The sequence below is a fragment of the Salvelinus fontinalis genome, chromosome 36 (genome assembly GCF_029448725.1).
Source record: "Salvelinus fontinalis isolate EN_2023a chromosome 36, ASM2944872v1, whole genome shotgun sequence".
In the NCBI taxonomy this organism is placed as follows: domain Eukaryota; kingdom Metazoa; phylum Chordata; class Actinopteri; order Salmoniformes; family Salmonidae; genus Salvelinus; species Salvelinus fontinalis.
In genome coordinates, this window is record NC_074700.1 from 4,481,535 (window position 1) to 4,495,588 (window position 14,054).

At 41.7% G+C, this 14,054-nt stretch overlaps 2 protein-coding genes and 1 long non-coding RNA gene across 3 annotated transcripts in view; 2 read left to right on the top strand and 1 right to left on the bottom strand.

Annotated features, from left to right (window-relative positions):
• LOC129835055 (uncharacterized protein KIAA0232-like) overlaps positions 1 to 3,926 on the top strand; it is a 41,691-nt gene extending 37,765 nt beyond the window's left edge. The window contains exons 7-8 of the mRNA XM_055900402.1: positions 12 to 120; positions 610 to 3,926. Coding sequence (XP_055756377.1) covers positions 12 to 120; positions 610 to 626 — 126 coding nt within the window. The 3' untranslated portion in view covers positions 627 to 3,926. The remainder of the gene's footprint in view (positions 1 to 11; positions 121 to 609) is intronic.
• On the bottom strand, positions 3,100 to 4,767 carry LOC129835059 (uncharacterized). Its single transcript, XR_008756376.1, has 2 exons — positions 4,678 to 4,767; positions 3,100 to 4,500 (listed from the first exon to the last, which is right to left on the bottom strand). It is a non-coding gene; the product is annotated as an uncharacterized LOC129835059 (long non-coding RNA).
• Positions 4,611 to 14,054, top strand: part of LOC129835056 (TBC1 domain family member 14-like) — a 73,136-nt gene continuing 63,692 nt past the window's right edge. The window contains exons 1-2 of the mRNA XM_055900403.1: positions 4,611 to 5,164; positions 10,180 to 10,972. Coding sequence (XP_055756378.1) covers positions 5,122 to 5,164; positions 10,180 to 10,972 — 836 coding nt within the window. The 5' untranslated portion in view covers positions 4,611 to 5,121. The remainder of the gene's footprint in view (positions 5,165 to 10,179; positions 10,973 to 14,054) is intronic.

The window sequence follows — 14,054 nt, forward strand, 5'->3', positions numbered from 1 at the left end:
CTCCTTTTTAGTTCCCTCTATTAAATATTAGTGGACAGGGAGGAACTGGCAGCCAGCAAGATGAGTGCTGGTGGCAGAACACACTCTGTTCCCCCCTTTTCCCCGGATCTCAGTGTACAGGTATGATCAATCAGAGTTAGGGTAAATGTATCTTGGGCCTACGGCTGAGATTACCTCATTTTTATTGCCTGTAAATTTGCAAGCTTTTGATTTTTTTCGTTTGTCCTGACAGATGGGTCATGAATTGGTCATACATTTTATATGCAACTACTTAGTTTCAACTGAATTGCAAATATTAAAATGTGTATCTTAGTTGCAAGTCATCAGCATTCACAGCCAGCATAGTCATTCCTATAGGTGTCGGCTGTTCAGAGTGCTTTAGAATAGACATACCTGTCAGCCAGGCCAACACCAGCACGCTCTACCCCCCCAAACCCCCACCCCGGTGACACAATCTTGAAACATGTTCCAGTTAACACATTTTCATCCAGTGATCAAATACAAAACTTTTCTGTTTTTCTTTAAGCTGAGGCTAAATAAACAAATACCCTGTGCACAAGCTCACTGTACTGGAGGCATCTTTCTCACCCAATGTCTTTATTCCTGCAGGGAGCAGCAACATCTGATAACTCTAGCTCTGTGGAGTGTAAGCCTATTTTCGAGAGGATATAACCTCTTCTCGTTTGACTGCACCTCTACTAGCAGATATAGGGGAGACCTCAGGACCGGGAAACCAAAGGCTTCTGGACAGAGGAACCCCCCCACATCCCAACCCTGCTGATTTTCATTTACTAACTTGAATCGTATGTAATCAACAACCACAACAAAAGCGTGAAAATATGAAAAAAAAAAAAAAAAAAAAATGTTCTACATGTCTTTGATGCAAGATCTGAATACATGCATACATAGATTTTGCTTTAGTTGATTCTTCCAGACATGAATAATCTTCATTAGTCACAGTTAGATATAAGGGACTATCTTGTTTTTCCTTCCATCGGTTTTTCCAGCTTTCTTTTTGCTTTTAAACTAGGATACTGGTAGTTGTGGTGTCCAAATGGTTGTGCCTGTCCTACTAGTCTCACTCCTTCTTTTCTAGTGTAACTGCAACAATTTCCATGAACCAACTGTGATGTCGCTCTTCATAACGTAGTATGAAAGCACCGCGATTGCATCCTCTTTCTCCACCCCTATCATTCAGAAAGTGAAGGAAGAATGTGGCAATTTTTGAGTTGTGCAATAACTTAGAAGTTTATTTCGGTAGCATGGGTGCCTTTCTGAATGTGGAAAGAGAAAGAATGTGTGCAGCTTTCCTCTGAAAAATCTGTATCAAAGACCCCCCCCCCCCCAGAAGTGTGCAAAGTTGCTCTAAATTAGTATGATTTAGAAGGGTGGTTGTCAGTTTTTCAGAACCTTAGTAGTAGACGTAGGTAGTATGGTTTGTGAGGCAAAAAAAGTACATAACTTCCAAAAAAAGTATTTCTTGGAATTGAAACAAGAAAAATATTTAAAAACTGATGTTCAATGGAACAACAAAAAAATAAAGAAATAAAGCACGTTTCAGTTCAATTTGGGGAGTAATGGCCCTTTGCAAAAAATATTCTCATATCTCTACAGAGACACCGATTTGGTGCAATCAAAATCAACTCCATAGTACAAACAATTGGTGCTATGAATAACTGTTGCAATTTCGATATTGTGAGCCGTGATCTTGTAGTAGATCCTGTAGTTTTTTTTTTTTTGAGGCAGAGTGGAAGGATATTTTGGAGAAAAAAAAATAAGAGCAAAATAATTGACTGCTGATGGTTCTCACTTTATGTGGGCTTGGTTTTTATTTTAAGAACTAGTAAGTTTTTATTTTAACTAGTAAGTTACCTGGCCTGTAATAACAATTGAAGTAAATAGTTACAGGTATTTGATTTAGATATTGTTATCAGGTGGCAACAAATTCAGACTAGTACAAGAATATAGTATCACTATGCTCATTGGACTGTAAAGTCTACAGCAGAAGCAGGATATTAAAGGCAATAAATAAAAAATGTATGCTGACACTACTTAACTGAAAAGTGTAATATAAAAGAGGAAAAGGTGATCAACCAAAAATAACATAATTCCACCGAAGTACAAAAATATTTCATTTTTATTTAGAGGTGTGTTTTTACTTTCATTTTTGGTTTACAGAAGCCTGTATCCAGAAATGTCTCACTGTTTTATGTGTGCGTACGTGTGTCTGCATTGAACACGTACAGACATTGGTTCAAAATGACATTGTGTGCTAGAACTTTACCAAGAGAAATGCAAAACATATTTGTGCCCCAAATCCTCTAAGTGCACAAACTAAGTTTAATTCGAGGCCCTAAGATGTTGGATGGATTGTTTTTGTGACCTGTGCATTGACTTATTAAATCCTGAGTTAACTCACATCTTTAGACCTAAATGCATTGTGCGTTGTGCATATCTTTATATCCCTGCAGGGGGTTATTTCAGGTGTTTGTTTCCTTCCTTCCCTATCAAAATATTAGTCCATATACCGTTTTTTGGGGGGCAAGAACTGGGTGAATGTTTTTGCCCTCAGAAGACTTAGGAATTGAAGCACAGGCAAAACATGTTTGTTACCATGCCTCCATGTACTCTTGGGATGCATTCGTTGTGCAGTCCAAAATGTCTGCCAACAACATGTGCACAAACGGGTTTAAATGCACTGTCACAAGGCACAGTGTGTCTCCATTGTGAGCACTGTCATTGATCCTAGGTTTTTACTATTCATAGACCTCTTAATGGACAGTGGTACCTTGAGTTGGTTTGGCAAAGTCAATAGCAAACTGTTTCAATTTGCCAGGGCCTCAGTGTCTGCCCCATAATTTGATGTTTGTTCTTCACTTGTGTTAAATCGATCGAAACGTGAATGAAAGACTGCTCAGAAAACGTCAGGCTGCTTTCAATTCTTTATTTTATTTAGACAGTTGTCAGTCACTCAGGAATACTTAAATACTAAACATTTGTTTTTAAAGTAGGTGCAAAACAATGTGGCAGTGCATCAGAACTTTCATTCAAGCATTAATTTATTACTGAAACTTTATTTGAGCAAAAAATTGACAGGTGTTTATTAATCCCAAGATTTGTACAGAGTTAATTGTACAGCACTTAGTTTTAGAGCTAACTTTTGAAGCTGGCCGAGCAATTTGAGATTGCATAAGTAATGTGAGGATGACCTTTTCATGGCCCTCGGTCATATGCAATATCTTGGCGCATGTAAACTTAAACATTTAAGTGTATGTGGAGGAAATTCACTGTTCATTTAGCATGAAAAGTTATTTTTGAGTGGGGGAGAGCTGAAAAAATAAAGACCCAACCGTTATGGTGTGTCTTTCAAATAAGAGCAGCATGCCAACATCACACGTCATCTCTAAGTGGAATAAATAAAACAAAACCGGTTTTAATTATATAAAATAAGTACAGGTGAGGGTAAAGTGATAATAAAAATAGAAAAATTGTGAGTGTGGATTTGAGACTGAATCACAATGCACTTAAATGGATGCATTTCCTTCAAACTCCCATGTATTTTCCTTTATGTTCTTCCATGGTAAGGTTTTGTTTATATATTGAGAAGAAAAGAGTTTGGCGAGAAATGCATCAAGTGAGAGTATGCATTTGAAACTACATTGAAAAGGTTTAACAAATTTGAGTTTTGATTGTACTGTGGTCTGAAGAACATAGCAAATCCAGCACTGAAAACCAGACTTTTCCTTGTCTCTTCATTTCCACTAGATGACACCCTCCCATCCCAGCTCATCCCATACCTTACTCCCTCATCCTTCTCCCAACTGTGTCAAGTGGTTGTATTGTTCTAATTTCATGTACACCCCGAGTAAATAATTTTTTTCATTGTGGAGTTTTTTTAACATCTAATAAAGGTATAAACCAAATCACCTCCGGTTCTGTTCATGTCTTATTTGCACCATGTTCGCTGTACTTAAGGATGCATTGCCATGAGTTCAGTGTTATAATTAATGGGCATAATAGTTGTAGAGAATATCAATATAGAGCATTTGATATCAGTGTAAAGATACACTTTCACAAGGAGGCAGTATAATGCAGAAATTAGTCTCCTTCCTGGCTCCACATTGAAACCAGAGGGCAGATACGATCTGCTACATACAGATACAATAGTCCTAATAAATAGTACAGCCTTGTCACCTGTATATGGTCAAATATATTGAAACTACTTTTATTTGCTCTTGAATTGCTGGAATGAAATATACACTTTACATTATTTGGTCACAGGAAAGTGATTATGACTTTAAATTCTGCATATGTGGAGATTGAGTGAAAATAATGGAAAACCCCACAGCAGCTAAGTGTCACAATATAAATGCATAGAACACCATCTGTTTTCATTGTCATCTGGCGTCCTAGTTTAACATCTAACAAGGACTCAATTTACCATAAGGTTAAACTTACCATAAGGTTCCTGGACAAGTTGACCACATTGAAACTCTTGTCCTGTTTGTGATGGAGACAATGAGACGATTATTCACGCCTTGGCGGCTGACAGGTGAATTCATCGACGCTGTCGTTTTCTTGGCTCGATTACATTGCGCTCAATTCGGTAAGTTTATTTTAAAATGGCTGCGGAAGCACCGAGACAGGTATGTTATTACAAAGACTGGATAAACTTACCTAGTGTCTTTTCATAGAATTTGAACCAATCCAGATTGTGTAGTTATTTAATGCTCCGTTGTAACATTTGAACAACACTATCGGCTTGAATAAAGGAAAGGGGAAGCGTATAGAACTGACGTACCGTATCATTTGAGACGTTGGCAATCGCGTGAGCGAGTCGTTTGCCAAGTTGACATGATTGGCATTTGTGCCACTTTTAAGCCACCAAAATGACACATTCGTACGGCTCGTACTTTTACCTATCACTGCTGAATGACACGTTGTGTGTGTGTGTCAATGAGTCCTAAAAGCCTACTTAACAGACACTTTCCTCTGTAAACAAACACCAAGCTATGCTTAGAGCGGAGGTGAGGATAAGTAAGTTGCAGCAACGTATCATCATGGACCGATCGAGAAGCCGACAGCAACCGGCCCCGTCGACAGCCCACCTGTAGCATCAACATGGCACATTCCACGGAGGGGACCAAAAACCGGAGAGGAAGTGGTAGGTAGACTGTCGTTTTTGGCATTTGATTTATGCTAGTAGTGGAGCTGGAGCAACAGGTGGATGATATGTGAACCAGTAGCCTATTTATTCATAATGACAGTATTGCCTATGGCACAATGCTGCGCTGGCAATGAAAGTGCAGTTGCAAATGATTAGAAACTCATAGTGATTGCCACTCCTTGACACTCATGGTGATGTATTGAACTTAATAAATTGTGGTTGGAAGAAGCTAATTGTGTTTCCCTCTAGTGATAGTCTAACTCAACAGTAGCGGTGCGGGGTTAAAATCACTGAGGAAGCCAAGCCAGTGAAGAATCCATATTACAACCTATGTTACGCTAATTGCGTTGTTGGCTCTATAACCCATTCGTTCATATGCCAGCGTGATATAAAATAAGCCGTGACAACAAAAAAAGAGAACAGTCACACAATGACGGAATCAATTCAACTACACATATGTTTGTTTCATCACAACTGGAGACCAACATCTGTATGGTGAACTCCACAGAGAAGATATTGCATGTAACAAACAGTTATATGACCTGCAACATGGTCAAGCAAGTTCATATTTTCAACAGTTTATTAACAACTATTGATTTAGAACCACAGATTTATCACAAGTTAGCACAAAGACAACAGGAGTACTGCACTGCCCCTACTATTTCAGCACCATTTCAACTTAAACATTTTAAACATAATCAAATCAACAAGGCTACACTTAGTTTAATACACTGGAAACAAACTGAAAGATACCGAAAACAATTAAGTACAATCAATGTTGCCAAATATCATGTGGCTGTACATGGTACTGATTTCTGTGTGTGTGTGCGCATGCATGCACAGAGGTGATTATTTTTTATTTTTCTGACTCGCCCTACTTGTAGACTTCAATCGTCTCAGGCCAATGGCACAACATTCATTAATGGTTAGATCAGAACTGGTGTCATAATCATTGGCCTGTACAGAGAATTAAGTCAAAACCACAAGCCAAATCCCCATCTCCATCCATGGCTTAGGAAAGGCCTGATTTAACATGCTAGCTACTGCAGGACATCAACACAAGCAAACCAGAAACAAAAATGACATTTTGCTTAAAATGTGATTTGATTGGTGTGAAGCCAAATCCAAACTAGCCACCCTTGGGGTGGGGGTGGGGGGGGGGGGGGGGGTAGTTTTGCTGAACCAGGACAACCCAAAGTTGAGCTCAGTTCAACGCTGATTGGCAATATTTCTTTACAATTGTTTTATCAAGGGAGGCCAAATGCTTGCTGAAATCAATCAATCAAATGCTATGGCAGCAACATGTCATACTATTTCAGTCCAGACAGCATAAGATACATAGGCTACACATATTGCGACAGAGGGGTGCTGTTTCCCACACTCTGATTATTTATCCACTGAGATTCAGCCAATGGCGAATTTACTGTAAAATATAAAAACACAAAGAGACAAAAGATACATTATTTTATATGTACAGTACCAGTCAAACGTTTGGACACACCTACTCATTCCAGGATTGTTTAAAAATGTGTACTATTTTCTACATTGTAGAATAATAGTGAAGACATCAGAACTATGAAATAACACATGGAATCATGTAGAAACCCCAAAAAGTAGCCACACATTGCCTTGAAGACAGCTTTGCACACTCTTGGGCATTCTCTCAACCAGCTTTGAGGAAGTCACCTGGAATGCATTTCAATTAACAGGTGTGCCTTGTTTAAAAGTTAATTTGTGGAATTTCTTTCTATCTAAATGCGTTTGAGCCAATCAGTTGTGTTGTGAGAAGGTAGGGGTGGTATACAGAAAATGGCCCTATTTGGCAAAAGACCAAGTCCAAATTATGACAAGAACAGCTCAAATAAGCAGAGAATCGACAGTCCATCTTTACTTTAAGACATGAGGGTCAGTCACTATGGAACATTTCAAGAAGTTTGAAAGTTTCTTCAAAGGCAGTCGCAAAAACCATCAAGCGCTATGATGAAACTGGCTCTCATGAGGACTGCCACAGGAAAGGAAGACCCAGAGTTACCTCTGCTGCAGTGGATACGTTCATTAGAGTTACCAGGCTCAGAAATTTCAGCCCAAATAAATGCTTCCCAGAGTTCAAGTAACAGACGCATCTCATCTACTGTTCAGAGGAGACTGTGTGAATCAGGCCTTCATGGTCGAATTGCTGCAAAGAAACCACTACTAAAGGACACCAATAATAAGAAGAGACTTGCTTGGGCCAAGAAACATGAGCAATGGACATTAGACCTGTGGAAATCTGTCCTTTGGTCTGAATTTGAGATTTTTGGTTCCATCCACTGTGTCTTGTGAGACGCAGAGTAGGTGAACAGATGATCTCTGCATGTGTGGTTCCCACTGTGAAGCATGGAGTAGGAGGTGTGGGGGTGCTTTGCTGGTGACACTGTCAATTATTTATTTAGAATTAAATAATACCACAGCATTCTGCAGTGATACGCCATCCTTTCTGGTTTGCGCTTAGTGGGACTATCATTTGTTTTTCAACAGGACAATAACCCAATACATCTCCAGGCTGTGTAAGGGCTATTTGACCAAGAGCGAGAGTGATGGAGTGCTGCATCAGATGGCCTGGCCTCCACAATCACCCGACCTCAACCCAATTGAGATGGTTTGGGATGAGTTGGACCGTAGAGTGAAGAAAAAGCAGCCAACAAGTGCTCAGCAAATGTGGGAACTCCTTCAAGACTGTTGGAAAAGCATTCCAGGTGAAGCTGGTTGAGAGAATGCCAATGTAAAGCTGTCATCAAGGCAAAGGGTGGCTACTTTGAAGCATCTCAAATATAAAATATATTTTGATTTGTTTACCACTTTTGGTTACTACATGATTCCATATGTGTTATTTCATAGTTTAGATGTCTTCGCTATTCTACAATGTAGAAAATAGTACAAATAAAGAAAAACCCCTTGAATGAGTAGGTGTTTACAATCCTTTGACTGGTACTGTATATATTATTTTATTAGTCAAATATTTTGGGATATCCCCTGGCATCCATGAATACACACCACTGTAACGCAACATGAGTTTCTAGTCATTACATCTCCAGCCATAATGAGAACAATGCAATTTTGCACTAGGTATGAGTGTCCAGGGTGTGTTGAGAGGTGTGATGCAGGATTCACACTTGTCAAAGTGAACAGGCCTAGACTCATTCTGCTCTACTCAGTCTTCAGTCTGTGTCCAGCATTGTCATCTTCAGTTCAGTCGCGTTGTCTGTATTATGCGTACACGGAATCCCTTTAACGCTGGTACGTTTTGTTATTACACCATTTTGTTCTCTCTCTTTCTCTCTAGTAAAGGTGCTTTGATATATCACAGAGAGGAAGTGTAGTATCTAGTCTTTATTACCTTAAGCATTGTTGTTTGTGTAGCCTAGTCGTTGATAGTGGTCTTCTCTATGCAATGTGAAATGTGTCCATGCCTTTCCCGCGACGCTAAACCAAAGACAGGAAACAGACTCGGCTTGTACTACTTTCAGGAACTATGGCAATCATTCACATACCGACCAGGAGTAGAAATTGCCAAACGCATGACATCTTAACAAAAATACTACTATGAGGAGATGAAGACAAAATGCAGTGTCATTTCAGCTTCTTACCAAATACAGATTACGCTTGACATGTTATTTTAATTCCTATAAAAATGTTTTACCACTCGTCCGACTCAGTGGTTTCCAGGCTGGGAGACAAACCATTATCACGATAAATGATAGTATCCGTTGCCATGACAACATTGATTCATTTTCTTTCTGCCAGGTGTGAGGTTTAGATATTAAAAGAAGCAGGTGCTTCATTAGCACAGTGACAACCTGTCTGTCGATCTCGCTCTGCTTTCTTCTCTCTCCCCGCTCCTTGTTTCCAGCCCGTCTTGGGGCCAAGTCCAACTGAGACTCACATGACAAACTCTTGATCAGGTTAAAGCTGACTGGGGCTTTAGGTCAGTGGGAAACTGCTATTATTAAGGAATTTTATTCAGTTCTCAATCATATGTACAGTCAGTAGCCTATTGTTTTTGTCAGATAATCTTTATTTTCTCATACTATGTTTTTCCCTTTTTCTTGTAACGCTTGGTGACAGGTATCGTGCCAGGGGCAGTATATCTATCACCCCCCCCACCCGGCGGCAGCATAGTGTCTCTTCCAGTTCTGCTCAGGAGATGTTAAACTTGTGGGAACTGATCTTTTAATCACAGTTTCCTTCAGATCCACACAATGACACTGACTGCACTCTGCCGCTTTACACTGTACTTTTAGTTTTACTGTGGTAGAAAATAGGTTTTTAGAAGCTTGTCAATCCAATTTTTAAAGCACTTTCAAAGCAATTTCTCCCAATTTAACATAATTTCCCTCGTCTTCTAATTCAGATTCCCCTGAATTATAAAATGGGGGGAGTGTCTGACACATCCCTCTCCGAGGGGTCTTCTCTCCTGGACCTCAACAGACCCCATTGTAGCCTAGACTCCGATGTACAGTCTTCGCTTATTTGTTGCTGTCCAGGCAGGAACACAGTACAGGAGGTCCGTTCAGATTTCAGGCTGCGTTTGGGGTTTCAGTTTCAGCCTGGTTACTGGCCGGATCCTCTTTCACTTCCCTGTATGTTTCTGCTCCATTGTTACTGTTATTTGATGGCCTGGCCAATGGGGAGGTGGGTTCTGAGTCAGAGTGATTTGTCAGCAGAGAACCTAATCTCCGTCCTAGTCCTACTTTTCCTCAGTAGTTAGGTTCCGGAGCATGACTTTCTTGCTCTGCTGACCTGTCAAACCAAAATTGGTCCAGTAAATTAAACTGTATGCTAATGTTGTTTGAAAAACGTCACGTCGAAGGACAATATGAATGGAATTTTTAAATGTCTATATGCGAAAACATTTGTGCCTGGTCATTTAGAGGCCATCCAGACAACCATCACTCTACTATATGACATTATCACTAGTAGGAGACTCTCGTCTCCTAACAGCTCTGTTTCAATTAATTCCTTGTTCATTCCAGGTGCGGCTGGAGGAACCATAATGAAGAATGGCATGGTCAGCATAGACCCCGTTTCCACAGCACAACCAAGCCCAGACCTCCACAACCACCATGAGCACAACAACCCCCCCCTCACCCAGCACTCCCTGCCCAGTTATAAGGCCTCTGCCCTGCACTACGGCAGCCCCCAGCGGGGCCATGATGACCAGGACTGTAACAGCCTGGCCTCCCAGGACTCTGGCATCCCCACCCTGGAGATCAACCACCCCGAGCACATCCACGCCCACCCACACCCAGGAGAGAGTGGCCTTACCCTGGGGTCAAACCATCACGACCAGGGCCCCGCTACCCTCTCTCTGGACCAGTTTGGAGACAGCGCTGGCCTCCGCAAGTCTTCCACCTTCCCCCGCAGCAGCTACGACTTGGTGCGCCTCTTCAGCCCCGCCCCCAGGTCCAGCGCTGGCGCGGGAGTCGTCGCGATGGGGATGAGTGGCGTGGGAGGCAGAGCCCTGAACCGCAGCGACGACGTCTCGGTGTGCAGTGTGTCGAGTCTGAGCACGGAGCTCTCTGCCACGCTGTCGGCGTCCAACGAGGACATCCCGGACTTCATGGTCACCTCCGACTCCAGCGCCATCGTCACCATGGAGACTGACGATGGCGGCAGCGCCCACTTCACAGACGTGGCGCTGTCGTTGTCGCCAGGCGGTGATATCGGCGGGGGTCTGCGGAGTCCGCGGCGGAGACACATGGATCCGGGGGCAGAGGATGAGGGCAAGCCCAAGATGCTGGGGCCACTGGCTAGCTTCTTCAACAGGTAAGATTACATCTGTCTACACAGTGAAGGTTATCACTATGTGATCTTGACAGTCTTTTTGGGTCAGTGTGCGTGAACCAATTTTCAACGCAAATCCCGCTTTGACATAGCGCACTGTTTTTAGAAAGAAATTTGAGTTACACATGACAGATGTAGATAGGATTCAGTGCTTACAGTAAACACATGCCCCATATTTTCTGTACAGCGATACCACATTATTGAAAAACATTGCTCGAGCTTACTGTGCAAACTTCAAAAAGCTCACTCACACCTCTCCACACACGCGGAGTCGGGTACCGTCAACTTGCCTGCCCTGTGTCCAGTATAGTCTAGGCCAGGGGTGTCTCACATTTAGCTCCCTGCGCTAGCCTATATCCCCAGTAACCTTTATTGGTACCCTTGCACAATCTCGGTACTCAAACAGTCACCAGTTATGTTTGAGTGCGTGTAGTTGCTCGTGTGTTGCTCGTGTGTGCGGTACGTCTGTCCATCGGTCCACAAACACTCACCAGGGCTTGGATGAACAGTGTGCAGACCTACCAACATGCACGCATTTTGCGTACCTATTACGCAATTCTCTGTCCGTGTACTAGATTCGACTTAAAAGTACGCAGAAATAAATAGGGCCTGATTTTTTTTATTTTTTTATTTTTTAAATAAATATATATTTTTTTACATCATTTTAATAAAAAATAAATCCACTGAGTAAATCTAACATCCCGACTCTCGAGCTGCAGCAACACACAGACATGTACGGAGTTTGTGTCAACGGACATGGAGATGAATACATCATTATTCGACGTAGCTACCCGGTGTCTGCCCCTCCTCCCGTTTGTTGTGATGCTGAGTTTCCTGACTGTCAGCTGTACGTAAACACATGGACAAATCCCTTTTCGAGTCCCAAGTGTTGTGGAAAGGTAAACACCAATTGTTTCAAGATAACGTTAGCCAACATAAGATGGACATTCAGTGGGCTCTAAAGAGCCAGCAGTTCACTCGCATTTACTTTTGAAAGAAATGAAATGCAAATACGAAAAATAACTGGTCGCATTTGTTCGAGTGTATATATTTAATTCTGCGTCCCATTAGTTGTATTTTCCACGTAACATTACGAGGATCACGCAACTTGATAGACTGTAACAGTAATTATGATCCACGTTACACAAAGCATTACATGTGTATATATAATCCAAAATAAATCTAAACATCTTGGCATTAAATGGAGTCGGGAGTTTAGAAGTCTGCGTGATGAAGAATGAATAAGTGTCCGGTGTTAGCTATAGAGGCAATGCTTCTAAAAATGGTATGCGCTGCAAAGAAATACAATATGCACCTTTTACATAGACTGAAACACCGGACTCTTCCAGTGAACAGCATTCAGATTCCCTTTGCGGTAGCCTACTTAAGCGTTATTCTTTTAGTGTTGATTAGGAACCGTGTCAATTAACCAATACTTGTGTGCTGGCCCTAGTGATTGGCCCTGTTTGAGAGGTGACAAGCGTTCCTTTACTATAGAGACTAAACTTGGGGGCATGTGCCAAGAAACACGTTATAGATAATTATCTCCATATCTCCAATTATCTCTGTGCTAATTCCACAAAACATTTATTTTATATGTTCTGTATCAGTATGAATATTTTATTTATGTTTTGTAAATACCATTTTTAGAGGACTGAATTGAACTCTGTGTGATTCATAATGTTTGTCTAATGCATGTGCGCATGAAAAAAGTAAGCGTACAGTAGGTCCCATGCAATAAGAAAATTAGCAGGTAATTTTGCAAATGATTGTTATTGCAGCTAGTCAGTAAAGCTATGTCAGACGGTGAGAGTGAGGAGACCGCGGGAAACAGACAGAGCAGCAGTAACCCCGACCCGCAAAAAAAGCGGAGTGCACACGCCTCAGAAGTTCCATTCCTAAATGGAACGCTGTCAGTAAAGTATTCCAACCTTATATAGACTTGATTTGGTACAATTCTATAATTGTGATCCGACTCACAAACAGCTCTCGCACGAGCGTGGGGGGGGACACCCCAATTTGGCACATGCTATGCACACGAGTGGAATCTCCAATTTGCCACGTGTGTCTGGTACTCTAAAAAGTTGGACGGGGTTGGCACGTCTGAGTGTCTATGTTTTGGCTTCGTGTATTTCGGGATCTTAGAGGGGACCCATTAGGGCGTCCGCCCACGCAGCCAGCGGCATCAATTAACAAGGGTTATTGGCCAAATGAGCCACATTTACAGGCCTTTAATAACAGCCTATAACAAATTTGAAAGACACTATTCCTGTTTCGATTAGGGTTGAATATTTTGCTGGTGTCTTACAAATGTTCCATCCTGAGATTAAATCACTTTTCTGCCTGGTAACACGGTATTTCTCGGCAAAACCGGAAGTGTCATTCAAAGCATAGAAATAGGCCTATGTCTGGATACTAAATGAGCCTGATGAGCCATACATTTAATGCGTTTCATGAGCCCTATATGAAAGACATTTGAATGATTCCAAGCCCAAATGATTGTGCTGTTATCCAGTACATATACACTACAAAAGTATGTGGACACCTGCTCGTCAAACATCTCATTCCAAAATCATGGGCAATAATATGGAGTTGGTCCCCCCTTTGCTGCTATAATAGCCTCCACTCTTCTGGGAAGGCTTTCCACTAGATGTTAGAACATTGCTGCGGGGACTTGCTTCCATTCAGCCACAAGAGCATTAGTGCGGTCCGGCACTGATGTTGGGCGTTTAGGCCTGGCTCGCAGTCGGTGTTCCAATTAATCCCAAAAGTGTTCGATGGGGTTGAGGTCAGGGCTCTGTGCAGGCCAGTCAAGTTCTTCCACACAGATCTCGACAAACCATTTCTGTATGGACACAATAACAGCACTTACAGTTGACCGGGGCAGCTCTAGCAGGGCAGATATTTGACGAACTGACTTGTTGGAAAGGTTGCATCCTATGACAGTACCATGTTGAAAATCACTGAGTTCTTCAGTATAGGCCATTCTACTTCCAACGTTTCTCTATGGAGATGCATGGCTGTGTGCTTGATTTTTATAGACCTTTCAGCAACGGGTGTGGCT